Source organism: Brachionichthys hirsutus, chromosome 17 (genome assembly GCF_040956055.1).
Source record: "Brachionichthys hirsutus isolate HB-005 chromosome 17, CSIRO-AGI_Bhir_v1, whole genome shotgun sequence".
Classification (NCBI taxonomy): Eukaryota; Metazoa; Chordata; class Actinopteri; order Lophiiformes; family Brachionichthyidae; genus Brachionichthys; species Brachionichthys hirsutus.
The window spans coordinates 6,283,323-6,307,993 of NC_090913.1; the positions used below are offsets into that span (position 1 = coordinate 6,283,323).

The 24,671-nt window shown below is 44.6% G+C and overlaps 5 protein-coding genes across 5 annotated transcripts; 2 read left to right on the forward strand and 3 right to left on the reverse strand.

The window, feature by feature from the left end:
• The first annotated feature begins 910 nt into the window (after positions 1–910).
• lyl1 (LYL1 basic helix-loop-helix family member) lies at positions 911–3,886 on the forward strand. The gene is made up of 3 exons (XM_068751007.1): positions 911–1,824; positions 2,561–2,658; positions 2,912–3,886. Exons 1-3 carry the CDS (start codon positions 1,094–1,096, stop codon positions 3,430–3,432), a joined length of 1,350 nt encoding a protein of 449 aa, XP_068607108.1. The 5' UTR covers positions 911–1,093; the 3' UTR covers positions 3,433–3,886.
• A 2,551-nt stretch (positions 3,887–6,437) lies between these two features.
• LOC137906721 (GTPase IMAP family member 8-like) lies at positions 6,438–12,532 on the reverse strand. The gene is made up of 8 exons (XM_068751008.1): positions 12,453–12,532; positions 10,573–10,907; positions 10,342–10,452; positions 9,917–10,039; positions 9,009–9,369; positions 8,854–8,904; positions 8,469–8,773; positions 6,438–8,360 (listed from the first exon to the last, which is right to left on the reverse strand). Exons 2-8 carry the CDS (start codon positions 10,903–10,905, stop codon positions 6,786–6,788), a joined length of 2,859 nt encoding a protein of 952 aa, XP_068607109.1. The 5' UTR covers positions 10,906–10,907; positions 12,453–12,532; the 3' UTR covers positions 6,438–6,785.
• A 1,315-nt stretch (positions 12,533–13,847) lies between these two features.
• LOC137907097 (HMG box-containing protein 4-like) lies at positions 13,848–16,927 on the reverse strand. Its single transcript, XM_068751406.1, has 8 exons — positions 16,859–16,927; positions 15,698–15,826; positions 15,552–15,591; positions 15,266–15,366; positions 15,127–15,183; positions 14,744–15,046; positions 14,151–14,273; positions 13,848–14,064 (listed from the first exon to the last, which is right to left on the reverse strand). The coding sequence occupies exons 2-8, from the start codon at positions 15,824–15,826 to the stop codon at positions 14,020–14,022; spliced, it is 798 nt and encodes a 265-aa protein (XP_068607507.1). The 5' UTR covers positions 16,859–16,927; the 3' UTR covers positions 13,848–14,019.
• A 1,131-nt stretch (positions 16,928–18,058) lies between these two features.
• Positions 18,059–20,336, forward strand: hmox1a (heme oxygenase 1a). The gene is made up of 6 exons (XM_068750517.1): positions 18,059–18,146; positions 18,306–18,353; positions 18,812–18,923; positions 19,190–19,405; positions 19,514–19,786; positions 19,913–20,336. Exons 2-6 carry the CDS (start codon positions 18,313–18,315, stop codon positions 20,096–20,098), a joined length of 828 nt encoding a protein of 275 aa, XP_068606618.1. The 5' UTR covers positions 18,059–18,146; positions 18,306–18,312; the 3' UTR covers positions 20,099–20,336.
• Positions 20,337–22,109: 1,773 nt separating this feature from the next.
• On the reverse strand, positions 22,110–24,136 carry rnf11a (ring finger protein 11a). The gene is made up of 3 exons (XM_068750518.1): positions 23,900–24,136; positions 22,436–22,608; positions 22,110–22,315 (listed from the first exon to the last, which is right to left on the reverse strand). The coding sequence occupies exons 1-3, from the start codon at positions 23,996–23,998 to the stop codon at positions 22,144–22,146; spliced, it is 444 nt and encodes a 147-aa protein (XP_068606619.1). The 5' UTR covers positions 23,999–24,136; the 3' UTR covers positions 22,110–22,143.
• Between the last annotated feature and the right edge of the window lie 535 nt (positions 24,137–24,671).

A 24,671-nucleotide genomic window follows, 5' to 3' on the forward strand; every position in this document is an offset into this window, starting at 1 on the left:
TGTGAAAGAGGAAACTCAAAATGAAGTCATGACCACTATGAAAAAAACAAAAACACAACAGGAACAATTGTGATTTCAAAACTTTAGAAAAGAGAGCGTGTTACGCCTTTCCAGCACAGAGAGTAGAAACCAATGTCTTCCTCCTGAGATCGCAATGTTGAATTCAATGGATATGGAACGTTACGCACATCCCGGCCGGTCTGAACTGAATATGGATATTTCCTTTCAGTAAATTCTCATTTTAAATGGTAGGCCAAGCGTCCACTGAGGGAAGCAGTACCAACACCTTGTCAGAGTTCACACGCTCTTTTCAGACAAAATAAAGGTATAAAAATAAAATAACATATTGACCATATTAACGTATTCCTTTACTAAATACACACCAACCGAATATCCTGAGTCCCCAATTTTCTTTTTCTTTTGTTCAACAGATTCACTGATAGCAGCCGAACCTTCGGCGATCCAGGACGTTTTGATTGCTTTAAAAGGATCTTGACTCACATCCTCTAGAGTAGACGCACACCGGCAGACAGCTAGATGTGCAGATTCATTGACAGACGCCACTGGAGATCCTTTATTACATGTAACGTCTGTTGCTCAGGATGCACGGTAAGAAAAGTCCATGTCGACTCAGACTGCATCAAACAGCCTGGCTCCACGCAGCGCCTAGAATCCCAGTACAGAGTGGAAGACCCTTCTCTACTATAATGAGGGACTTAATAAAGGCTGGCTTAACTCAAGGATGAGTAAAGGAGGAATGACTAAAGACTCACGTGTTGATCCAGGTGACAAAAAGAGCGACTGCTGCCGAGAGGACAGTCTGTCTTCGGTGGGACAGAGCGGTAGAATACGGCATCGCCTGCAGGAGAGCGGGACAAATACAGGAAACACGGGATCATAAATTGTCTCTATGGAAAAGACGCATACCCTCAACAAGAAGGTGCTGTATGAGTTCTGCGGGCCTGTCTGCCGGCCCGGTGGCACACGTTAACGTGACAGCTACACCCACACACGTAAAGACTACACCGGAGACAAGACACTGGGACACAAACGCTGGGCCGCTGAGCCGTTGAGTGGCACTGAATTCACCGCCATGATGGAGAAGCCGGACCCAACCAGCCCACCTGCCTCACCCCCTGACTTACCTTGCTCCTCCTCCTCCTCCTCCTCCTCCATCTCATCCCCGTCCTGCGCCTCTGCAGAGCAGCACAGTCCCCTCTTGAGCAGCGCAACTTCGGATTCTATCAGCAGCTCAAATTCTGCTGGCAACACAACACCCAAGGGACGCATGCACGTCCATGCTACAGGCTCAGTTCAGCCTCCTATCGCCAAGACGACGGCGCTAACCAGTCACCTCACAAATAGGAGGAGTGCACCTAAGGCCATCGTCATGAAGACCAAGGGCGACGAGAAGGGAGAGAAGCGTAAAGAAGAGCCGACATCCGCTCCAGCCCGAGCCAACGGGTCCCCAACTCTTCCCTCTCCTCCGCCGCTCCTCCCAGCACCAGCCAAAACCCCCCCACGTCCTTTCCCACCTCCCACCTCCTCCTCATCCTCTCGGTTTCCTTCTCACATTCCAGTCATTAGCCTCGGTCACAGCAAACCTCCTCTCCCATTCATCAATACCCCTCTGATGGCTCTCCACCCTATTCCAAACCTCCTCCCCGGGCCCCATGGAGACCCTCGCCGTGGACAGCTGCCTTGCCTGCCTGTGGCCACTCCTGGAGCTACTGGATCTTCTGTTGGCTCTGGGGGGGCTTCATCTCCCTCCCCAGGACCCCTCTTGTCTCAGCAGTACCTGTCTTGCCATCCCTTCTTCACCAGGTGAGAATTGACCCTTAAAGCCATTCTGTCTTTTTTATGATCATTATTTGTTGGTAATTTTCCACTTTCCATTTAAGTAACGCTATGGTGCCAAAAACAATATACTAAATAGGAAAAGTCAGAAGACAATACTTGAAATTATTAGCTAATTCTTTGGAATTTTGGAAACCTTTAAAAGTGTCCTGACACCCGGCCCTGCGATAAACTGGCGACCTATCCAGGGTGTACCCCGCCTCCCGCCTAATGTCATCCTCAAGAACAGGAAGCAATGAATAAATGAAGCATTCATTTTAAATATCTGATCAAAGATGCCGTAAAACTCTCGAAGCTGCTGTTGGTGTAGCGGAGTCCAGCTTCCTTACACTCAGAAATACATTCATCCATTTCCTGCCTTCCTGCACCGACACGGATTTTCCAATTTCATCCTGGGGCCTGGGAATAATAATAAAAGGTTTGTTCCACACTCATCCCTGTTTGTCACAGGAAGCATCGATCTATTTCCCCCTCCAGGAGGTAGAGTCAGCTCGCCATCAGATCTAATGAGGCCGAGCCTAAACTTGCCATGAACACTCGATCAATGACAGCAACGTGATCACACCTCAGTTAAAGCCCCCCCCCCCCCGCCCTCCAGATGCATGTCTGGAGGGACTCAGCAAGATATTCTGTTTTTTGGGTTTTATTACACAGAAGCATAAAAGTCTCATCTTCATGCTTATTGCTTTACTTATATTTGTAGTTCTTACCGGGCTCCTTCAGGAGGAAACTACGGTGTCAGCAACAACAGCCGGATCAAGAGAAGACCCTCCTCCCACCTTGAAATGGAAATCAATGAATGTGAGTTTCAGTGCGAACAAATAAAAAAGTCAGATGTTGTTTGTGTGAGTGAATCGATTAAAGGAGCAGTTCACAGATCTTCAGCAGCAGCAGCTTCTGTTAGCTTGTCTCTCGGCCTTTAACCCTTTTAGGCCAGGATCTGAACAATCTGCAACACGTTTGTTTCTTGCTTGTTGTAAGTACAGGAATAAACCTCTTCTTATGCCCTTTTAAGGTCCGGCACACTTGGACGGTGATTATGTGTGTCTGGCAGGCCCTCCTCAGAAAGTCGCCCGCCGTGTCTTCACAAACAGCCGTGAGCGCTGGCGACAGCAGAACGTCAACGGGGCTTTTTCGGAGCTGAGGAGGCTCATTCCCACCCACCCGCCTGACAAGAAGCTCAGCAAGAATGAAATCCTGCGCTTGGCCGTGAAGTACATCAACTTCTTGGTTACTCTCCTGAAGGATCAGTCACAAGACAAGCGCGCGGACACAGCTGAGGACGAGCCAGAGGAAGGAAGCGCCACGGCTGAGACGGGCAGCGACAAGCTGAACCCTCTTTATCAACGTGGAGCTCCTTCTCCATCCCATGCCGCCTTAGCAACAGTGCTCAGAGACAGAGACTCAACCGACTCAGTCATTGCTGTGGCTAATTCCCCAACATCATCGAGCTGTTACGGCGACACGGACAGTGAGGAGAGCTTTGGGGGGAAGGCTTCAGCAGTGAATCATGGCATTCTGGGAAAGGCCAAGGGTCACATAGGAATGGTAGCAGGAACGACCGATGAGCGATGACAGCAAAGACAGCAAACAAAGAGGCTTAAATGTCACACTGATGGACAAAATGATTACCAGACACCAACAATATCTGGATTATGAAGATATGGATATTTTTTTAATCATATTTTGTCCCTATTTCATTGCAGAAATTTGAAAACAATGAGAACGATTCCTGTGTCAAAAAGGAAAGTTCATCCAGACAGAACAAACATGAGCCTTATATCCAAATAAAATCACAATGTTGGTTTTTCTTTCAGCGTTTAAAGTTTCATCTCTAAATAAAACATGGATCAATAACGTGACATGAATTTTGCCCCAAATAAAGCAAAATATAACGGTTCCTGCAAATCCAATCAATCAGTTATCTCAAGAAGGATTCAAGGAACGACAATAAAATACATTTTGATGCATAGCCATTCTATTTATCCCTTTATGATCAAGATAATAAAGATTCTACAGTGTTAATTATTCGCCAAAGGTTGTAAAAACCTAGACATGCAAGAGCCGTTTTCCACCAGCGGGGTTAAGGTGACCTGGAGGTTCCACGCCACGCCGTCACGGTTTGAAATTCAGTTTTCAATGTTCCTGCTGTTGTAATCACCGGAGGGGCTCGCTGAGCGTCCCCCACCCTGACATTGCGACACACTTTTACCAGACAGAAATAAAGCTTGTTTTAGAATGGTGTTCCTCATTTGACATCCTCTTATTACGTTCCAAGGATTGTTCTTTGTCAGCATGATTTCCCAACGCACACGAAGGTTCCGCCATGTTTGTCTGATGTTTAGGGAACATTTCCGTTTCAGCGTTCACAAAGTAGAATTCTGAGTGTGGCATGATCAGAACAAGGGATGTTAAAGAGCATTAAAAGAATTGCTGTTGGCTCCGGGGTAGGAAAGAACAAACCGCAATGTGAATCTTTATTTAAAACTATTGTCCACATGTTCATAGATCAACATAATGGACTTGTCGTCGTGCATTATAAACAGCATGATCCGAGGCCAAACGTCGCGTAGTTTGTTTGTTTGTAGGATGACAGATTAACAACGGCACGTTGAACAAGGGAGCCACAAGCAAAGGAAAATAGGCATGACGGAAAGTAGCTGTTTGCTAACTGATGGTGCCAGTCCTGGGGAAGGGGGGGGGGGGGGGGGGAACAGGTTAAAAATGTTCTGGTGTTTCCCTAGCAGGAGATACATTTACATTACATAAGTGAAAGTACCAATAACAAATCTCTGTTACAAGCAAACCTCCTGCATTTGAACTCTAATATTGAGCAAAGGTATTAAAATCAAAATATTTGCAAAGTCTCCAAAGTAAAAGCTTTAATTATGAATGAATGGCCCAATTCAGGGCAATGAAGACTAAATCAAGAGAGAGCTTGTGCTTGTAAGAATAAAAGTCTAACTCTAACAGGAGCTTCTTTCCTTTGAGCTGGTTTTCATTGACTTTTGGATGCATTCAGCTGCTATAAATTCACCATCGGACAGCCACCAGCGTCTACAACGACACGTCACAATGTGTTATCTGATTCGCATTCTGTATTTGTATTGCATATTCCTTTTCTTTCAATGGGTTAGGGTCTGTAAATTGCATTTTGGGTATTGCTTTGTAGTTGATGAACTTTTATCACAGCTTGGTTTGGTCGCTTCTGCAATCTGGGTGGATGTGGGACAAGCAAACGATTTATGCCCCGTGTGTAGGCATGCGGTTGTGTGCGAGGAAGGTCGGGGCGGATGTGGGACCGCGGTTGAGATGGGGTTCAGCACTGTGGTGGTGGACTTGGTGAGGGGGGGGGGGGGGAGTTGCAGCTGCGCAGCGATGCTGGTGCATCTCTGTTAAAATAGCCAGGAAGCGCCTACAGTTTGTGCCGTTTCATTGACGGCCAACGAGTTTCTTGGAGGGTTGGTGGTGGTGGTGGTGGATGTGTGTGTGCTGTGTGTGTGTGTGTGTGTGTGTGTGTGTGTGTTGATAGTTGTCTGGAAAGTGAGAGTGGAAAAACAGAAAAAGAATACAGCCACCAGGATGTTCTGGGAACCCCTACACACCCGCTTTTGGGGGCCACATAACAGGAAGAGCTGCTTTCGCAATGCTGCCTGTGCCTGCTCCGCGGTGCCACTCTGTTCGGCCCCCTCTCTGAAACCATAGCGATGGATTACAGACAAAGGAGGAGGAGGAGGTCACGCAAAATGAAGGACAAGAAAGTTTTAGCTTCAGAACATGTCCTGGGGTCTTTCTGTTCCTTCTTCTGTGTTTCCTGGTTCTCCAGCTTCCTCCGTTAAAAACATGCAATATTGGGCAGTCATGAATGTGTAAATGGCTGTCGGTGCTGTGATGAACTTGTCCAGGGTGTTATCACACTTCTCATTCGGTGGGGGAGGGATTAGATTCAGCACCTCCACCTCGAAACCGCAACAATATCTATGGTTCCAAGGTCCTGATTTTTTGTGTGAGTCACGTCTTACTGGGACTTTTGCAACCAACAAGAAACCATCCTCAATGTTTTTCACTTTTGTCCTTTTGTTTCTGAATGTGATGAGCATCACTTTCTTTAATCTGAAATGAATAACTTCCAACTAAATGCCAGCTTGCCTAACATTGACTGAATAGATCAAAACAGTTACACCTGTATTTATATATATATATATATATTCATATATTAAATACCAAAATAATAATTTATTCTAATTTGTTGTTCTAACGGCGTCGCCTTTCTATGGAGGCCACGCATAATGATTCTAGCCAACCTGGGACTTCTAGCCCCCCCTACACCTAAACACGAGTAGCTTCATTTTACCGGTTGAATTAAAGAATGTAATGACAAGACCATTGTATTTGAGTTTTCTTACATTATCGGCTGTGAAATAAAATTCAGATAAGGATGGAATCATTGAATGAATCTTTTCTTCTTGACCGAGCGCTGAGGAAGATTACACTGTTAAAAGGAGAGCGATCAGAAGCAGCTACACGTGAGATGAACAGAAGATAATGACAAATCAAAGCAAAAAAATAACGAGTGCATCTTTATTTATATTTGACACATAACCTTAACACTTCTTAGGAGCCCAGCGAAGCCATTTCCTCCTAATTAACTCTTATATTATTACATTCTACCATTAAAAAAAAAAAAAAAGTCACATTGCCATTCGGTGACTGTCAGAATGACACCTGTAATGCAGAAGTTGGGAATCGTCTGTTGACAAAAGACGTGTTTTGACATGAACCCTTTAACTTTTGTCGCATTTCTGCAGTAAGCAGGAAGTGTTTTTGTGTGTGTTTTTGTTAAAGATCATTAATGACCAGAACAGCCCTTTACAGCACCGAGTGAAAACAAACAATGCTTTCCCCTTTTTGTGCACACGTTCAGGCCCTCATTCTGTTTTCAGTACTTTCTCTCCTCGTTTCATCAGAGCGTCCACGTTGCCCTTCACTGACGTCTCCACCTTTTTTGCATCCTCGCTTGCCTTTTCCAATGTGCTCTTGTTGCCGAATTTACGCCTGCCCACCTCAGTTACAGCAGATCCAGTGGCTGCCCCGACAGCTCCGCCAATCGTCCCCGCCAAAATCACGCCGAGCACCAGGCCCAACAGTGCGCCCGCTATGACGACCATGGGCACCGTTTTGGCACTCGTCCCAATTTTCTCCCATACTGAACTCTCAGCGACCATTTTGGCCCCTTCCTTGGCTCTTTCCCCCATCTTCCCCCACACCGGACTCTGTGCCGCTTTCTTTGCACCGGCACCAATTCCAGCTCCGACCCGCATCGACTTTTCAGCCACCAGTTTGGCGCCACTTACAGCCCCGGATCCGACTTTGCCCCACAAAGGACTCTGTGCTAAATTCTTCGCCCCACTTCCAATCCCAGCTCCGGCACGCATTGAGCCGTCTGCCATCAGTTTGGCCCCTGAGCCAACTTTCCCCCACACGGGACTTGCTGCTGCTGCCTTTGCACCAGACCCCACCCATGAAGACCCATCCACTACTACCTTTGGAACTCTGTCTCCCACCATCTTGGAGACTTGTCCAGCGCCAGCACCCACCTTCCCCCAGACAGGACTAGCAGTCACCATCTTCTGGACATTTTGTGCTCCACTGCCGACTGTTCCCCACACTGGACTCCCCTGCACCTTCTTTGCGCCCTCGCCGGCCCACACAGAGCCATCTGCCAACAGCTTGGGTAAGTTCCTTGCGGCAGACTGCATTCTCTCTATTATGGATTGGATCAGTGAAGGGGACATGCTGGAAAGCACAACAGGAGGAAGGCTCTCTATATTCACCGTTCGCACACTCATCTCGGCCTCGTCCCTCGTGTTCTCAATCTCATCCTCTGTAGCCTCCTCTTCTTCCTCAGCCACAGGCTGCATGTAGGGATAAATGGTCCGCCTCTCAGAGCTCAACTGTCTGGTGGCTGCTTGTCTCTCAAAAAAGTTCCCCTTTCTCTCCTTCACTATCTCCAGCTGTCTCTGCCTCAATCTATTCTCTGCCTCCTGAAAAGCAGGACTGGAATAACATCGCTCTCCAGCCTCCTTCACCGTTTGGTCCACCTTTTCTAGCAGCTCCAACACATTCCGCTGCTCCTTCCAACCTCCTCCGATCTCCATCACATGAAACTTATCCCCACATTTCTCTACCAGCTTTAACAAGTCCCCCTGCTGAGCGGCGATGTACGCCTCGACGCTGTCCTTCCCAGCTCTCCCGCTCTCTCTCAGCTTATCCGCGTAGGTAAAGAGGACCAGAGTGTATCTCTGGATGGCCTCTGGTCCAAAAACAGACCCGAGGGCCTCGAGAGCCTGCAGCTCCGTCTTTGCCGGCTGGTCTAACGGTACGCACAGGAGGAAGGCGTGAGGACCTGGACTGGACAAAGTCACGCACGACGAGATCTGTGCTCGCACTTCTTCTGGCGTTTTCTCTGAGTTAAACCAGTCTGGGGTGTCCACCACCGCCACCTGCAAGTGAGGGACGAGAGTCGTGATATAGGAGAGAGAACACTGGCAAAGTTTGGATGTTTTGGCATACGGTGAAAAGAAACAATGCAAGTAAGCAACATTGCTCACATTTCTTCCATCCACAAGAGCTTTCTTTTTCTCACAGCGCTGAGTAATCGCCGTGAGGCTTTCTGGGTGTGACTCAAACACCTCTTGTCCCAATATGGCATTTCCAGCTCTGCTCTTCCCAGCCGCAGACCGCCCGAGGAGAACCAGACGCAGCTCTGGACAGGATGAGATGGACGAAGGAGGTGAGGAGGGAGAGGAGGCGAAGACTGGCGATGAAGGGAAGGAGGAGAAGACAGGCGAGGGAGAAGCGGAGCTCGGAGATCCACGAGGGGATCGCTCTTCAAAGCTGCTGATTCTCTGGTGCGCTGAAAAGAATCAGGCAAAAGGAATCAGTGAACAATCAGAAATTGTTTTAAAGCATCAAACACGGCAGAGGGGAACTCACAAGCATTCCTGGCATTCTGTGCTGAGTCAGCTTCAGGCTTTAGAGCACCATCTGCAGGGAAAACAACACTCAATGAGCCCTCCACATGTTCTGACCATGGACTTTGACATTGTGAATGACATTAGATACAAAAAGGAGGATCTATTGGCTTTTACCTGCATTCAGTGTGAAACTCGGCGTCCGCTTCACTTGCTTGCCATCCAGCTCTGAATACGTTTGTCGCTCCGGCGCTGCAGATGAATAAGGGCCATCATACACTTGGCTCTCATCCACTCGTTTGTCCATTGCATCCCTCCCTTCTCCTCTCCTCCTCTCCAAGGGACGGCTGTAATCCTCTACGCTTCTGAAACTCCGCTGCGATTCTGTATTCTGGATATTTGTTATCGTGAACGTCTCTTTCATCTCCTTCTGCCGAGCTCTGTACTCTTCCATAAGTTCCTTGGTTCGTTTCTCCACCTCTCTCTCCTGGGCTGTTTTCATAAAGTATGCCCCATTTTTCTTCACCATAGTGTCAACCTGTTACATAAATACAAATGTGGAAAACATTGAAGGGACATTCCCCCATAAAATACATCATCAGACTAAACAAGGGAAGCTATTTTTTGGAAATTGCTGGAATTAGTCTGCGTCCATCTATCTCTGCTTAGCGTCAAAGTTGAATACCAGGCATTCTTCATGCATTCACACCAAGTCCTGTTGTTAGTCACTGCTGAGTAAGCCCTGTCTCAGTCACGGTTACGTGTAAAGAACCCAACGACTGAAAAGCGCAAACTGGTCTGAAGTAGGGCGTTGCCGGGAAAACGACAAACAAAGAAAACCGCGACGCTGTAACACAACACCCGCACAGACACAGAAACGTGAACGACACCTTCGTTTCGATTATGCGTATACATCTAAAGACTAGAGTCAATAAATGATGTGGGGGGGAAAAGATTATGTGTTAAATGCGATAAGCTGGCGACTCATCCAGGATGTACCTCCCGCCCCAGCTATGGGATAGGCCCCAGCATAAGCCGTGAATCATATATTGGTTCCGATCGTGTCCTCTGAGTCATTGTCTCACCTCGTCCAGCAGCCCGCGGACCTGCTCCCTGTTCTGCTGCTGCCGATTGTTAATGACATGGTACCTCCCGCCACAGTTGTCAATGATCTGCCTCAGGCCTGAGTGTTCTTCCCGCAGGTATTGCTGCAGGAAACGGCAAAGAATTGCAATGCAGTGGGGAGGGAATAATGCTAACAACCTAGTATCATAAGAAGAAGAAACACTTTATTTATCATTATATGTCACACTTTTTACGCTGCAAACACAAAGACATTGCGTTTACACCCGAGCACAACGGGCCCCTCTCCAGTCACTAGCCCACACACTTTATGTTTAAAGAAATTAAATAAAAATTTGCTTTAACAAGACCTTAGAAACTAAAAGAGAACGTTTGATTTGTATTTTTTTTTTTAATCAGCACCCCACAGAGTGCACAACTGTGATACCTCCGCGGTTCTCCCCATTAAGTAGTCCCCACAGGTCAGCAGGACCAGGGTGTGATTCAGCACCTCCTTCCCAAACACCTTCTCTAACTCCTCAGGCACGTGAGCCTCCATCTGAAACACCCAGGCAAAGAGAATTAGAAAAGAAATATCAATAATAAGTTGAACAGTTAGACTCAAACCAAACCCAGATTCACCGTCACCTGCTAATTGCGATAAAGGACTATGACCAACCTCTGTGAACAGGCCAATGGGCACCAGTAGCAAAATAGCATGTGGGCCCGGTGCTAGCAGCGTCTTCGCTTGCTCCGTCTCCTTGCGGACGCTGTCCACCATCTTTCCACCAGCCCAGTACCACCTTGGCGCCTCCACCAGGGTCACATTCCTGCCGTCAGAAAAGCCCTGTCGCAGCTGACAGCTCCTGGAGTCGCTTGGTGGGATGGGGGCCTGCTGGTCCAGGATTGTGTTTGCTGATGAGGTCTTTCCACATCCAATGTTTCCCAGAAGAATTAGTCTGAGATCTGAGTTTGAGGACGCATAATAGCTGCCTCCCACGTGTGCACTCATGACTGGACAGCAAACAAAAACAAAAGCAGTTGTAAGAATTGTGTGTTCATGTCTTTAAAGTTTTGTGGACATGCAAATCAAAGTGAAACGGTCTTGAAAAATCTTAGTTTCCTTTGACATTCACCTTGCATTTCTGTTCATCCCCCACGCCCTGATGCTGCCGTTTGAACTGTGTGCCGATAACGGCCTGGATGACCACGATACGTTTTAAACCGGAGGATGCAGCAGCAGCCGTGATTTACTGGAGGAATTTCACTTTTGGATTTTTTTTCATTTCAGTTTTTCTCATTCGCTTTGGTACTTTTCTCAGATCAGAATGAAAATTCTCACAACAATTAGTTGAATCGACACAACAGTCAGTCATTTGTGCACATCATGGTAGCAATTTCTCCTTCCTCTGAGCAAATTGCAAATGCTGTTGGACATGTATCAGTTGCTTTCATTCAATTCTCTGCTGTTTTATAACAACATTATCATTTGCTTGTGTCGTGTCAGTCAAAATGAACTATACTTATGAATGCTGAATAGTCGATCCCAATAAAACTAATAGTCTTCAATTCATTTCTTGAGTCATTACATACAAAACTGTTGAACTAGTCACACATTTTTACACCTTTCTTTATGTGCAAATGGCCCTGCTAGCAGCCATGGACGCAGCACGTGATGACATCACAGCAGAGTCATGCAGAGGGTGGATTCGCCACTCCAGGAGATTCTTTCCTCGCTGCGTTGCGATTAATGATCTCTCTTGTGATGTAGATGAAAATATGTGGCCAGACAGACGGAACGTCTGGATGTGCCAGAATGAGCAACCCATGTTCAGTTACAATATGTACTATTATATTGTTTACATTTGCACCAATTGCTGTGCAACCATTAAATGGTTTTCAGAGCGGTGCCAGTAAAAATCATTCATTTTGAGTTCCACCAGCGCTTGTCTTGAAACATTTAACTTTTACAGCCTCACTTACCTGAAACACGTTTCTAACTTCAAATTCAAAATGGGCTGACAATAAAAAATAAAATAAAACCACACATTTTCAACATTTGATATGCGTTCGTCGGTGTGCTATTTCCCATTGCATATGGAGTTTCGATGTTTTGCAACTCAAACAGCATCCCATCTTTTATCGGGTTATATAACTAAGAATCTATTACATTTCACTATTAATCTACTCGTCTTGAACGACGTCCTCCAGTTTCATCTGGCACGCCACACCTCGCCAGTCCTGTCCAACTACATTCTATTTGGATTTGAACATTTTGACTGATAAGCAAATATGCGTGAAATGTGTTCATCCGCAAATGCGCGCAGCCGAACTGATCAGCCGACAGGCATTGTGTCAGTTCGGAGCCGACGCTGAACTGAATAAGCAGAAGTATTATCTATACGTATATCCAAAGCACCAACCAGATATTTTGTATACACACAGCTGATATATTACATAGAAACATGACCAGTAAACATTGTGTGACACCTTTATACAGACACATCACACCTTAGTCATCAGCTGTATTATAGAAACAATAAAAGAGAACATACTTACTCAACTGTTTGAGGTCTTAGAAGCTGCGGTCATAGAAAGTCTTCTCTGTGCGCTCAGCTGGCACTGAAATCTATCTCTCCTCCAGACAAGCAGACAAGCTTTCCTGTGCAGGTGAGGTTCGTCTCTGGGAGGCACCCACCTAAACCACTCCCAGATCGGTCCACATGCCCACACAAACAGTCTTGTGAGTGTATTGCTGCTTGCAACCTGCAACAACAGGTTTCTTTTGTCTTCAGGCTGCTGCACATTCCAAGCAGGGGTGGAGGCATCCCTGGTCCCAAGGTGCAGGCAAAGCATTCTACCTTTACTTATAATCTCCTAAACCTTGGAAGCGTCAAAAGGAATGGATGACTTAAAACGTCAAGATGCTAATTGCTGGTTAAAATGTGACAAATAATACTTTAATGTTCCGTCACCTTCCCTCATCAGAAATGAGGTCATGCTGCAGACTGTCACAATTGCACTGTGCAAAGTCAAGATAGAAACATTATCTTGTGCAAAGGACGAGCACACGCACAATCACACTGCATATTTTTAACCTCCAGTGATCATAGCCCGTGAAGAATGGACTGAGTATTCTGCAGAAATGAATATCCTGCACAGATACTGCACTCTTTACGATTGTGTCATATTTGTAAAACCGACTAATAGCTGTAGTCATGATGAAGGAAAATTCATTTTTACCACTTTGTCCGTTATCGGGTCGTGATGGAGCCAATCCCAGCCGTCAACAGGTGAGCGGCGGGATACACCCTGGACAAGCCGCCAGTTCATCGCAGGGCCACACGTAGGCAAACACTAATTTACACACACACACACACACACACACAAACACACACACACGCATGCTTTTGGTGGTGGGAGGAAGCCAGAGAACCCAGAGAGAACCCACGCAGACACGAGGAGAACATGCAAACTCCTCACAGAAAGGCTGCAAGTCGGATTTGAACCTGTGACCTTCTTGCTGTGAGGCAACAGCGCCCACCTGTGGCCACCTGGTAATTAAAAAAAGAAGAAATCCATCAAGCTGTTTTTACTCTGCTAACAGATTGATCACTGAAACTCCTTGGAAGACATAGTTAATAAGTTGTGATCAACCTGGGCCAGTTCCTGTTTAACCTGAGTGAATCTTTACAGCAGCAGGCTGTTTTTAATTTTTGGAATGTCAATTATGGAGTACATAAGCTCTGGGTAGAGAAATTAGACAGTGGGATTTATAATCAAATATAAAAAAATAATTTGTATTTTCTAATGAGATATCTAAATTTGAGAATAAACAGGAGGCTATATTGTACATCCACTCAATGTGATGATGTGAATCAGAAAACACTGAAACCTTTGTCCAGTAACACATAGAAAGATTCTGGTCATTCAAATCAAGTTTCAAAATTCAATCTTCATGCTTTTTCTTTTATTATTAAATAACAAAAAGATAACTTTTTCAAGTAAATTTCCATATTTACAGCAGAACAGAAATAACATTTGTAAAGCAAATAAATAATATTTCAGAACCAAGGTGGCCAGTATCGTCCTTTGGCATCGCTGTGCATTAGCAGTGGAGTCTTCCTCACATCCCGGGCATCATATAGGAAATATTTTCCAGAGTAGAGGCCTTGAAAGATGATTACAGCACGTTAATTTCACTCCTGCATGTGTGTGTGATAGAAAGAGGGTACAAATAGGGGTCGTGTCTCTCACCCGTGTGTTTTGTGTGCAGCTCCTCAGCTCTGGTACCTCAGCAGTAAGGCAGATTAGAGGAGCCAGGGCGCACAGCAGAGAGTCCAGGAGTAGAGACATGCTGCCCGACACGCTCACCAATTTCTGCAGAAACACAAAAGAAGTTGCGAGCTCTGGGTCAGGTGAGTAGACATCCTCGAGATGCAGAATGAAACCTGCCAGACGTGATCCTTATCAGCTGGAGCCATGCAGGGAAACACGTTTGAGACAAATCCATTTCAGAGGCGCCAGAAAAATGTTTTGCGCACACACACACACGCACACACACACACACACACACACCACCCAGCCTGAAGCTGTGCAACACCTGTGCCACCTAATGAATATGCATATTCACCTGTGTTGCTCCTACATGCTGTATTCAGTATGTGGTCAAGACCTCCAGTTTGTCAAGAAGCAATTATCTATTCTAGGGTTTTAAAAAAATGCATCTAATTATGTCCTTTTACTTTTATCTATTTAATACTCTTAGAATATCAAATACAGGATTCCAGATCAGTGTTCAAAAGGAATAAAAAAAAAAAAAATGTATTTCCTACAATGAATCCACTCACATTTGTCCCCCGAAGATGGTGTCCAATCAGGGACAAGGATTCCCCCAGCAGGTGGAGATGAGCTGCAGCACCGACAGGGTCCTGTTCAAAGCAGCCGGGACTCCAAACTGAACTAGCGGGACCACATGCAACATTACTGAGACGGTCGGTGTCAGCCACGGGGCCCGATACCTTGGACTGGACCACTGGACTGTGGGTGACAGGAGAGGCTGGAGGGGCGATTGCTCTGATAATAGGGCAGTCTGCCATGTTGTTCTCGTGGTCTATATAGACCCAGTACTCTAACATGGAGATTGGACTCGTCTGGGAGAAACAGACAGGTAGAAAATGTTTTATCAGCAGACCTGAAAACTGAACTAAAGTTAAACATCCAGGGTAAGTACCTGGTGAATGCTGCCCTCTGCTGGGCAACAGGGATCTGACAAAAGGTCGTGAATGCTCTAGGAAAGAGGAAAATGTTCATTCTAGATACAGTGATATCCTTCCAACGAGCGCAATCTCATGTCCCAAATATTCCCTCACCTCTTGTTCTCCTCTTATCCCCCACCTGTCCTCTGGTAAACAAACCACAAATGCAGGATGGAAGGACTCTTCCCCAGGTTCAGGCTCAGTTTGACTCTTTCCTGCGACATGTCGTGCATCATTAACCATCTCTTCATCTTACAAACAAAGGGTTATCTATCGGAGTGATATCAGTCGTTACCCTTTACTACCCCTTTTAAAAAAAACAACAACTGCGTTTGATGATATGTTACAATATAAATCCGTTCAGCTCCTCACACATTAAGCATGTTCAAAAAGTACATACCAGAGATTTGCCTTTCTTTGATGGTCAGGTCCTGTGCTCCCTGAGCAAAAAGTGAATTGGAAGCCATCACAAGGGGACGTGGGAAAAATAAATACATCTGAAATAAAACCTAATAAAACAGTCCCTGAACTAGCAATGCACTCCACCTTGTCAAATCTCTTAGCGCCGCATTCCTCCGGTTCTTTCGGGTCCTGAACGTCCATCTTTACGTGCTCATGGGACACTTTCTTCTCTCTCTGGGTGCGTTCACTCGTGTGTCCTGCTTGACCCTCCATCTACAGAGACAGGGATGAGACAGACGGTGATTCTGCAACGGCAACGTTACAGAAGTGTTAAGCTACGATTGATCGCAAGCAAATCAATGCAGGAGAATAAACTAGAACTTCAGAAGTAATAGCGCTGCTATGATGGATAGAAAATTAATTCTGATGTCTAAAGCGCTGAGATATTTAAATTTGGTGTTAAAGTTTCTGAGAATGACAGCAAATAAATAATTTTGTTTTATTTTGAAATTACTTGTAAGAACCACGCCAATACTGTACACGGTAAGTGGTGAAAAGTAACTTAGTGTATTACTGGAGTCCAGTACTGAGGTATTGTAGTAAGTTTCAGTCACGTCTGCTTTTACTTGATTATTTCCATCTAATGTAACTTTTTATTTCTACTCCACTGCAACTCAGATCCTTAAAGAGTTCCTTTACAATTGAGAAAAAATTGGGAAATGCATTATCACCTATAATAATAAAAGGTAACAGAGCAAGAAACGCCCACCCACTTGCATTTCACTCTAGTTACAGGACAGGAAGCCGACCCATTCTAAGCTCCGGGTGACCACCACACCGCAGCGTCAAAGGTTCCGCTTAGCATTTTATACAGGACCACATCTCAAGAATGTAAAATAATAATTGTTATCATTACTTGGGGATATTTATGTAGCTTAAAGGCTATTGAATTGGTAATTTCAATAATATTAAATAGCAATATTTAGTAAGACGCCTCAGACCCGTTTTCATATCCCGTCCGGACCGCTGCTAACAACAGAATAAACGTCGGCCTGCCCTCTAGAAGTATTCGCACCTCTAATTCCTGAATACAATAATAATAAATAAATAAATACAATAATAAAAGTTAATTGAAGAACATTTATCTGCCCAAATAAGAGTTACGTTCGTTACCAGGTAGCATGTCTGCCTAGCGAGCCTGAAGTCTGCGCTGATTGATTTATCTTTGGATAAAAGCTCACATTAACTCGAGTATCTCTGGACGCGTCGACCCAACGCGTAAATTACAGAAGAGAAACTAATAACCTTCGTCAGGCCACGGCTCTCCTGGTATCCTTGTGGAAACACATCGCAGCGGTGGTCACGGAACGGAAGTAATGGACTTTACTTTTCCGCGTGAAGGAAAACTGCCGCGTCATGTTTAGCGCTCCCCTCTGGCGCTCCTTTCTGCTGAGTCATGTTAAGCGAGATTACATGAATGAATAAATAATATTATGTCTCCCTGCAGCTGACCGAGCAGATTAAAGTTCAGCGACACATTTCCGAAATAAAACGATCAGCTGACAATTATCAATTAAATTGATCAGAGTACATTTACAGGAAGGTTTCAACATTTATTTCTGAAGTGCTGTGTCAGTAAATAGGAAATGACTTTTTGTTGTTGACACAGTGGAAATCGTTGCACTTGATGTCTGCAAGTTATCCAGATAGCTATGTTCACAAACGGTTTAATCAATATACCATATTAAGATTTAAGCCATTTCCAGGTAAAGTCATTCTTATCATTAAAGCCATTGATTAAAGCATCCAGAGATATTTTAATCATATCAATAATCTAATTTAATATTTAAAAAAATAACTTGAAAAATAAAAAATTAATTTGCCCCAATATAAAAATATATGCTTTATTTGAGCGCCTGCTTTTACTGTAGATCCTCAAGTGTGTTACTGATTTCTTTTGTGTTTCGTCATCATTGACTCGTGCTCAATCTGCAGTTAAAGAAACAGAAGACAGCTACCCCTTATTAACTTTTTTACATGACTGTTTAAATTGTCAATGAGTTGACCAAAACATAGAATGCTGCATGTTATTTTTTTTTACTTTTAATAAACACAAACAGCCCCGTAGTTCTCGGATCTGCTCTACCTTCTCAGTATTGCGTGTTGTTTGTTAAATCTTAACTAAGGTCTGAGTGATAATCTAATGAAGTTGATTTTCTGATGACACAATAATGTGGATTGTGTTTTTCTCTCTACCAGAGTTTAGAACACTGTGTCTTACAGAGAGTCATGTGATCGTTGGCTCCTCCTCGAGCGTGGGAGGATGTGAGTTTCCACAAATGCACATGTCATGTTTTGGCACTCAGCACTCCTTCTTCTGCTTTTCCAGGGCAGTGCTAAAACTTCCCAGCTCATGCTAAGCCCTTTTGTCCCCTCCCTCTGGAGCTTTTTACTCAGCTGACAGAGGGAGGGGGAAAAGGAGAGCCATATAAAATGGGAAGACGGCTGATGATGCACACACAGTGCGAACGACAGCAGACGTCCTACGAGAAATCTGAACTGGAACAAAACCCACACAACATCCTCCTAACCGGTGAGTAAAACACACCTTTATTGTTGTTGCCATTCTTGTAATTCCATCCCTACTTTCTAATAGTTTACACATTTTAAATCCACGTGCAATGTTAATGATCATGATGGACAATGTTCTAAGTCCGGTAAAAGTACTTCTCTAATATCTTTCCCCTTTCAGGCTCACAATGGGGGAAGGCAAGAAGACGACAAATCTGACAACTGAGAGGTATGTTCAGAGCCGTATCTCTAAACCTATTGTAGACCCCATGAGTCAGCTTCTAGTCTGTGTGATGTGCCCCCCCCCCCCCCCCCGATGTCAGCTGAGATAGGCTTGAGCTGTGCGGTGACATTCTTTTCTATCAGAGCTTTGCTCAACCGCTGTATCATGGTATGGATAGAGGGTGGTCTTTGATGAACACCTACAAGTCTTGCAGAAAGTAATGCCACATTTTAAAATGCTTTCTTTCTAAAGATGAAACATTTTTCAGAATTTTGTTATCTGCAGCAACGATAACTATAGTTATTGTTAACGTGTGCTCATTGCTGCTTCTGCTTGTTAACATTTGTCACCTGGTTCAAGTTCTGTATAGGAACCGACAATTGTCATAATAATTGATGGACTTGACTCGCAATCAGTTCATACTTACACATTCACGTATTTTCATATTCATTTCCTCCTCGCAGGGATCTGTCGGAACACATCAAGGTGGTGACCAAGGAGAGTCACGAAAGGGCAGAAAGCACAGAGCTGATGCTGAGCTTCCAGAGGGGCCAAGTCACACTGCAACAGTACAAGGTGATCAAGTACTACTACTACTACTGTACTTTCAGTTTGTCCCGTAAGGGGTCGCCACAGCATATCAACATTCTCCACTTCACCCTGTCCTTTGCATCGTCCTCCCCAACACCAGCCGCTCTCATGTCCTCCCTCACTGCATGTACCGAGGAGACGTACCGATGCGTTAAAAACATTTACGATAACAATTTGTACGCGATTGTACGTGGAACAACCCGCGATATATCGCCCAGCTCTAATCTGACGTCACCTCTGCTCCTCCTCAGCTCCTCCTATGCTCGCTGTATAAGATCTACCAGACCTTGGAGGATGAGATGGAGAAGAACTCCAACCACCCTGGTGTCGCACCCATTTACTTTCCGACTGAGCTGGCCAGGCTGTCGGCCATCGAGGCAGACCTTCAGCACTTCTACGGCCAGAACTGGAGAGAGAAGATTGTTGTTCCTGCAGCCACTGAACGCTACTGCCACAGACTCAGACAGGCATGTTGCCTTCAATTTCTCTCTCTCTCTTTCGCTCATATATATATATGTGTGTGTGTGTGTGTGTCTTTTTCCTGCTATTTATAGCAGAAATGCTCCTTTTTTCAGATTGGTAATGAAAACCCAGTGTTGCTGGTTCCCCACGCTTACACCCGGTACCTGGGTGACCTATCTGGAGGACAAGTCCTGGGTCGAATTGCCCACAAGTCCATGGGCCTGAAGAGCCGTGAGGGCCTCTCATTCTTTGAATTCCCCGGTGTGTCCAGCCCCAACCTTTTCAAGCAGCTGTACCGCAGCCGGATGAACAGTGTGGACCTGACGGAGGAGCAGAGGAAGGCCGTCTTAGATGAGGCGGTCCGAGCGTTCGAGTACAACATCCAGGTACGATGGCAGCTCACAAAGAGAGAAAGTGTAAAAGAGACGTGCTCGCTCAAGAGCACACGAATTTACTAGCTTAGTCATTTTGCAATGACTGATGCACATTCTTTGATTTTCTTCAATTTACAGGTTTTTGACGATTTACAGAAGATACTGAGTGTCGCTGAAAGCAAGGCGCGTGATCGTTCACACTCCAAATTAGTAAGGATGCTCCACCTTGATGAAACCACAGGCAAAACGATCCCGCTGCTCAGGGTGGGACTGGGAATTTTGGTGGCCCTGGCCTCAGTCAGCATTGGAATCTACGCACTTTAGAGAAGACGCACAAAGAGACGCTTTCTGTTTAGGTGTTGATATCACGCTTACTTACTGTAAGAAACCTTACTTGACTAGAATTTTGTCAGGTTTTATTCATCTGTAAACAATAAAGATTGGTTGAATATTTTATTAATTTAACTTGGTAACATTTATAACGTGCATACATGAAAGGATTGGAAGCCAATGTGCGCCAGTCACCTGCTGTGCATTAAAAAGTGAAATATGCGTTTTAATATTGTTCATAAAATCTTTGGATGAGAGACTCTCTCGCTTCATTGGAGCTTTAGTTGGCACTGCTCACGCATACTTTCTTGTAAATGTAGAGACCCTGCTCATTTTGAGGGGCCAGCTGGTTGACATTTGCACTAATGTTCTGGCGCCTGACCACGTGTCTGCTGTTGATTTGGCCCGTAGTGTTAAAATGATTAAACACTGGGAAAGATTCCCAGGTCATACAACTACATGATTATTGAACGCAACTGCTGGCAGGCCATCAACAACATGCAGGATTATTTTCACCCCTTCCTCATTCGGATTGCGTCCTTGATTATACTTTATCCAGAACTGCTCTAAACACACTTTTGTATGCTTCCCAAGTTGTTCGTTCTTTCAAGGAACACCAACCTTACCTGATAATGACCAATGATTGTGTCTTTTTTTCCAGTCTTTACTATGAACACACAAAGAAAAACATTAGATTTTGTATAACCAGGTATTTATTTTTTATTGTAATAATTTTCCTAAACATATGCACCAGTGGTACACACTATAAATTAAAACAAAATGACTGCAGCCCACCAAGTTTTCTGGCTTCTTTCTAGGCCTATTTCATTCACATTGTGCTGGTATCGCTCTACTCCTAGACAACAACTGAAAGAAACCCAAAAGACATTTTAGAAATGATTGTACTTCACAGGAATAGGCTTAACTCAATCAAAAGGCACAGCAGCCTGGGCAAATTAGAAGTCTCTTCTTATTGTCATCATTAAATCTTAGAAAGTTGAAATAAAGCTTCATATTCAAGATATATTCCTTTCTATTGCAGCTTATTTTTCATTCATCAGTCATCGAGACAGGCTATTGCAACAAGACTTACAATTAACAGGGTTAATTCACAATGTCAACTTGACATGCAAGGACATGCTCGACCGAGTATCTCCTCAAAAACCACACAAAACTCACAATCATCTAAGAAATGCACAATCTACAGATCGCCATACATGGGGTTTCCCAAGGTGCTTTAAGGGGGCGTTGCACACTACATCCCGACTTTGTAAATATCACAAACAGTGAACAATGAAAAGGATTTGCTACTGTTTAAAAAAAAAAAAAATCAAGAGAGGCAAAGCAAAGGAAATGATCCATATCGAGGAAAGGCAAAAACAAGACCCACATTAATAAAAGCAGCTCGAAAAGGAAACAATCTTGATTTCAGACAAGACTATAATAAAATAAAATTCCATATTCAAATGTCTTCAAAAGCACCATTTTGTCTCATGGCGCTGTAGGCATGAATGGTCAATGAACCTGTTCTTTGTTCAGAACGCCTCAGGCGACGTGTTGTCTGCGCTTCCATCATTGATTTGCATATAGAGGCCCGTGTTTTCCTGACATTCTGGGCCATAAATGCGTCAAAACAGTAACCTCATTTCATGTTTTCATGGGTTTTTTAGACAAAATGATTCCAAGACAAATTTGCTGCAGTTCTACAATGATGTAACACATTGTGTCTTGAAAATGGACGTTAACTGCATTGATGGCATCTAATTATCATAAATCTCACTAATTATTATAGACCAGTTACACAAACGTGAAACTACTCCTACTGCAGTAATATTTTGCTACAGATCTAGCTTGATTTGGATCGTTGTCCTACTGTGCAGGGCAAGACGTTACCCGGCCTAGGCAATATGCTGTCTGCATCCTAAAACTCCCTCTAAGCTTCAGCACAATACCACATCACCTTTGCTACCTCTTTGAACAAGAAAGCCAGTCTCAGTTAGAAATGTGCAGTTAGGCGAGAGCAGCCACCATGGGGTTGCTCAGTTGGTTTCGTAAGTGGACAGCAGGGCCGCGTCTACCGGCTCCATGCAGGAGGGGCAGATGAAGGAGCGCATCAGCCAGGTGTCGATGCAATCCACATGGTAGATGTGAAGGCAGGGCAAGAATCGAATGGGGTCGCCATACTCAAAATCCATCATACAGATCACACACCTGGCACAGAGAGAACCATGAAGATAATATATCTAAAGAACATCACGTTAACCAGTTTGAAAGATTTCAAAATGCATAGGGAATGAATATACAGCAGAGAATACAATATTCTTGACTCACTCTTTGACTTTTTTGTCAGACGGGTCTGAGGTCAGGTCAAAGATCCCCCTGGGTAAGTGCTGGATGAGACCAATTCGCTGTGCAATGCGGACCTGCTCCTCCTCAGTCAGCTGGCAAGCCAGTCGACTCTCACTCGGTGTGGGATGGTACACTGGCAGCGACTGGGTGCGTTCCTGCAAAGAGAAGCGACAGAAAGACAAACTCCGACATCAGAGGCGTTAACAGATGGATTCCCCAAGTCAAAACTGTCATTGGAAATGCAACAGTAATATTTGTCAAGCTGATCATGCCAGTTTAGTTCACTTTAAGTCACGTGGAGGACAGCAGACACTGCAATGTGCCCGTGCTTGAACTAGGGATTAGGCAATTATTGGCCTGGCAAACTGTTAGACACGATTATCTGCGCCAATGATTTTTGTCTTATTTACAATTAAATGAAGTTTGGATTGCTATGCAGAAACGTGTCACCATCTGTGGTCGCACCAAACGCCTTGACAACAATTATGTGTGATCGGATACATGTCACAAGAAATAGCGTGCCAACACTGAACAATCTGATTCTGACCATTAACTGAACTTATTCCATCCCGTATAGACGAGTAAAAAACGTTATTCCCCACCAGAACGGATTCATTAAAAATGCCCTTCAAAGGTTTTAAACCACATCATTAATTTTCTGGCCCAATATGAGGAAACATCTTTTTCTCTATTTCAGACGTGATTCTGTTTATATTTTGGGCTAGATGTGTAATAACTCTCAAAATGCAATTATTTTGTTATTTATTATTACATTTGTTGCTAAAACTGGTGGAGAAAATTACATCGGCAAGAATGCCATGCGCGGGATTTGTTACATTCACATAGAGGGACAGTTCTGGTTTGCCCTGGGGGGGGGGGGGGGGGGGGGGGGACACCAGAACATTCTACAATAGCGCATTGTGCATGCAGAGCCCTAAACAATCATGTGCAACGATCCAGAGGCAGGATTGACTTGTCTGCCTGGTGCACCTCAGAAATGGATTCTGGAATGGGCAGCAATGAGCCCTGATGCTCAATTAATTGTAAACCTGGGGTATTTATTAATTGCAATGGCCCACAGTTAAGAGAAGTGATTGGGTCTGGCTAAAGTGTGGGCTGACGTTCAACAAGTTGTACCAGTTAATGAGGAAGAGGACTGCTGCTTCAAAACTGAGGGGTGAAAAAAACAATTGTGCAAAATGTCAGCTGAGACATTTATGATGCATATACTTTTGGTCTTGTTTTATGTATTAAGTTTAATATTTTTGAATCCACCGAGTTGACATTTCTGATCCAAATAAATGATCTACAGTTTTTATCCCGAATCGTCCGACGGGCACAAATCGCTGATCAGCTGACTTTACGATATCGATGTATTAAAACCCCACAGCGGCGAGACGTCCTCAAATCCCCGCGGTAGACTGAGCCGGAGTCCCCGCAGCTCACCTGGTAGGGCGGCGGAGCCTCCCCGGGCAGGCTGCCTCCCTCGGACTCGTTCAGCAGCGACAGGTCATCCGCACTTTGTGAAAACAGACAGTTCCCCATTGACCTGAGGCGGCCGCCACCAATTCAATTGGTACCTTACAAAAAGCGTCAGATGAAGCTAAGCTAACTAGCTAAAGTTTGGACGATTTAGCTTTGCGTTAGCCTAGCTAGTTGTTAGCTGATACTTTCTTGTCATTGCGCGAGGACCGTAACATAAGATGGAGCGCAGCTGTCCTCGCGTTATAAATCCAAACGCTGAAGCTAAAGGCTAAAAAGGCAACCGGAGTCATGAGCTCTAACCATAAAGAGAGGTCAGGCTTTTCTCTCCCTGTTTGGACGTGGCTTCTCCTGTGTTTACAAAAACACAAACGGAAATGTCGTCGTCAGGAAGGTAGCAAGGAATTAGACTTCCGCTATTAATGGAACTTTCAAAATAAAAGCTGATGATGTTAAATCACAAAATAATATCGCTTTTAAATCCTGGCATGACCCCAGCGAGGAGAAATTAAGGAGTATATTTGATCATCGCCCGTGTTTTTGTTTTGTTTGTTTGTTTTGACAATTTGTTTAATTGTTGTTGGGTTATTTAAAAAACATCACACTTTCCTCAACATTTAAAAATTGGCCCCATTTGTAATATCACGCAAAAGTAATAGAAGTCAGACAAACTCATAATGTTACTATACTATTTGGAACCAGATCTGCTCCATATGTTGCTATCAAATACAGATTT

What these genes read in the sequence shown, in the direction of transcription:
- lyl1 (XM_068751007.1), top strand. Translation starts at nt 1,094, where the DNA reads ATGATGGAGAAGCCGGACCCAACCAGCCCACCTGCCTCACCCCCTGAC. An exon ending in TGCCATCCCTTCTTCACCAG is followed by an intron (nt 1,825 to 2,560) that starts GTGAGAATTGAC and finishes TTATATTTGTAG; the next exon opens with TTCTTACCGGGCTCCTTCAG. An exon ending in TGAAATGGAAATCAATGAAT is followed by an intron (nt 2,659 to 2,911) that starts GTGAGTTTCAGT and finishes TGTGTCTGGCAG; the next exon opens with GCCCTCCTCAGAAAGTCGCC.
- LOC137906721 (XM_068751008.1), bottom strand. Translation starts at nt 10,905, where the DNA reads ATGAGTGCACACGTGGGAGGCAGCTATTATGCGTCCTCAAACTCAGAT. An exon ending in TAATGGGGAGAACCGCGGAG is followed by an intron (nt 10,040 to 10,341) that starts GTATCACAGTTG and finishes CGTTTCCTGCAG; the next exon opens with CAATACCTGCGGGAAGAACA. An exon ending in CTCTTGTGGATGGAAGAAAT is followed by an intron (nt 8,361 to 8,468) that starts GTGAGCAATGTT and finishes CCTCACTTGCAG; the next exon opens with GTGGCGGTGGTGGACACCCC.
- LOC137907097 (XM_068751406.1), bottom strand. Translation starts at nt 15,826, where the DNA reads ATGGAGGGTCAAGCAGGACACACGAGTGAACGCACCCAGAGAGAGAAG. An exon ending in GCGCTAAGAGATTTGACAAG is followed by an intron (nt 15,592 to 15,697) that starts GTGGAGTGCATT and finishes CTTTTTGCTCAG; the next exon opens with GGAGCACAGGACCTGACCAT. An exon ending in ACCATCTTCGGGGGACAAAT is followed by an intron (nt 14,274 to 14,743) that starts GTGAGTGGATTC and finishes GTGTTTCTGCAG; the next exon opens with AAATTGGTGAGCGTGTCGGG.
- hmox1a (XM_068750517.1), top strand. Translation starts at nt 18,313, where the DNA reads ATGGGGGAAGGCAAGAAGACGACAAATCTGACAACTGAGAG. An exon ending in ACAAATCTGACAACTGAGAG is followed by an intron (nt 18,354 to 18,811) that starts GTATGTTCAGAG and finishes TCCTCCTCGCAG; the next exon opens with GGATCTGTCGGAACACATCA. An exon ending in CGTTCGAGTACAACATCCAG is followed by an intron (nt 19,787 to 19,912) that starts GTACGATGGCAG and finishes TTCAATTTACAG; the next exon opens with GTTTTTGACGATTTACAGAA.
- rnf11a (XM_068750518.1), bottom strand. Translation starts at nt 23,998, where the DNA reads ATGGGGAACTGTCTGTTTTCACAAAGTGCGGATGACCTGTCGCTGCTG. An exon ending in AGGCTCCGCCGCCCTACCAG is followed by an intron (nt 22,609 to 23,899) that starts GTGAGCTGCGGG and finishes TTCTCTTTGCAG; the next exon opens with GAACGCACCCAGTCGCTGCC. An exon ending in TCTGACAAAAAAGTCAAAGA is followed by an intron (nt 22,316 to 22,435) that starts GTGAGTCAAGAA and finishes TCTCTGTGCCAG; the next exon opens with GTGTGTGATCTGTATGATGG.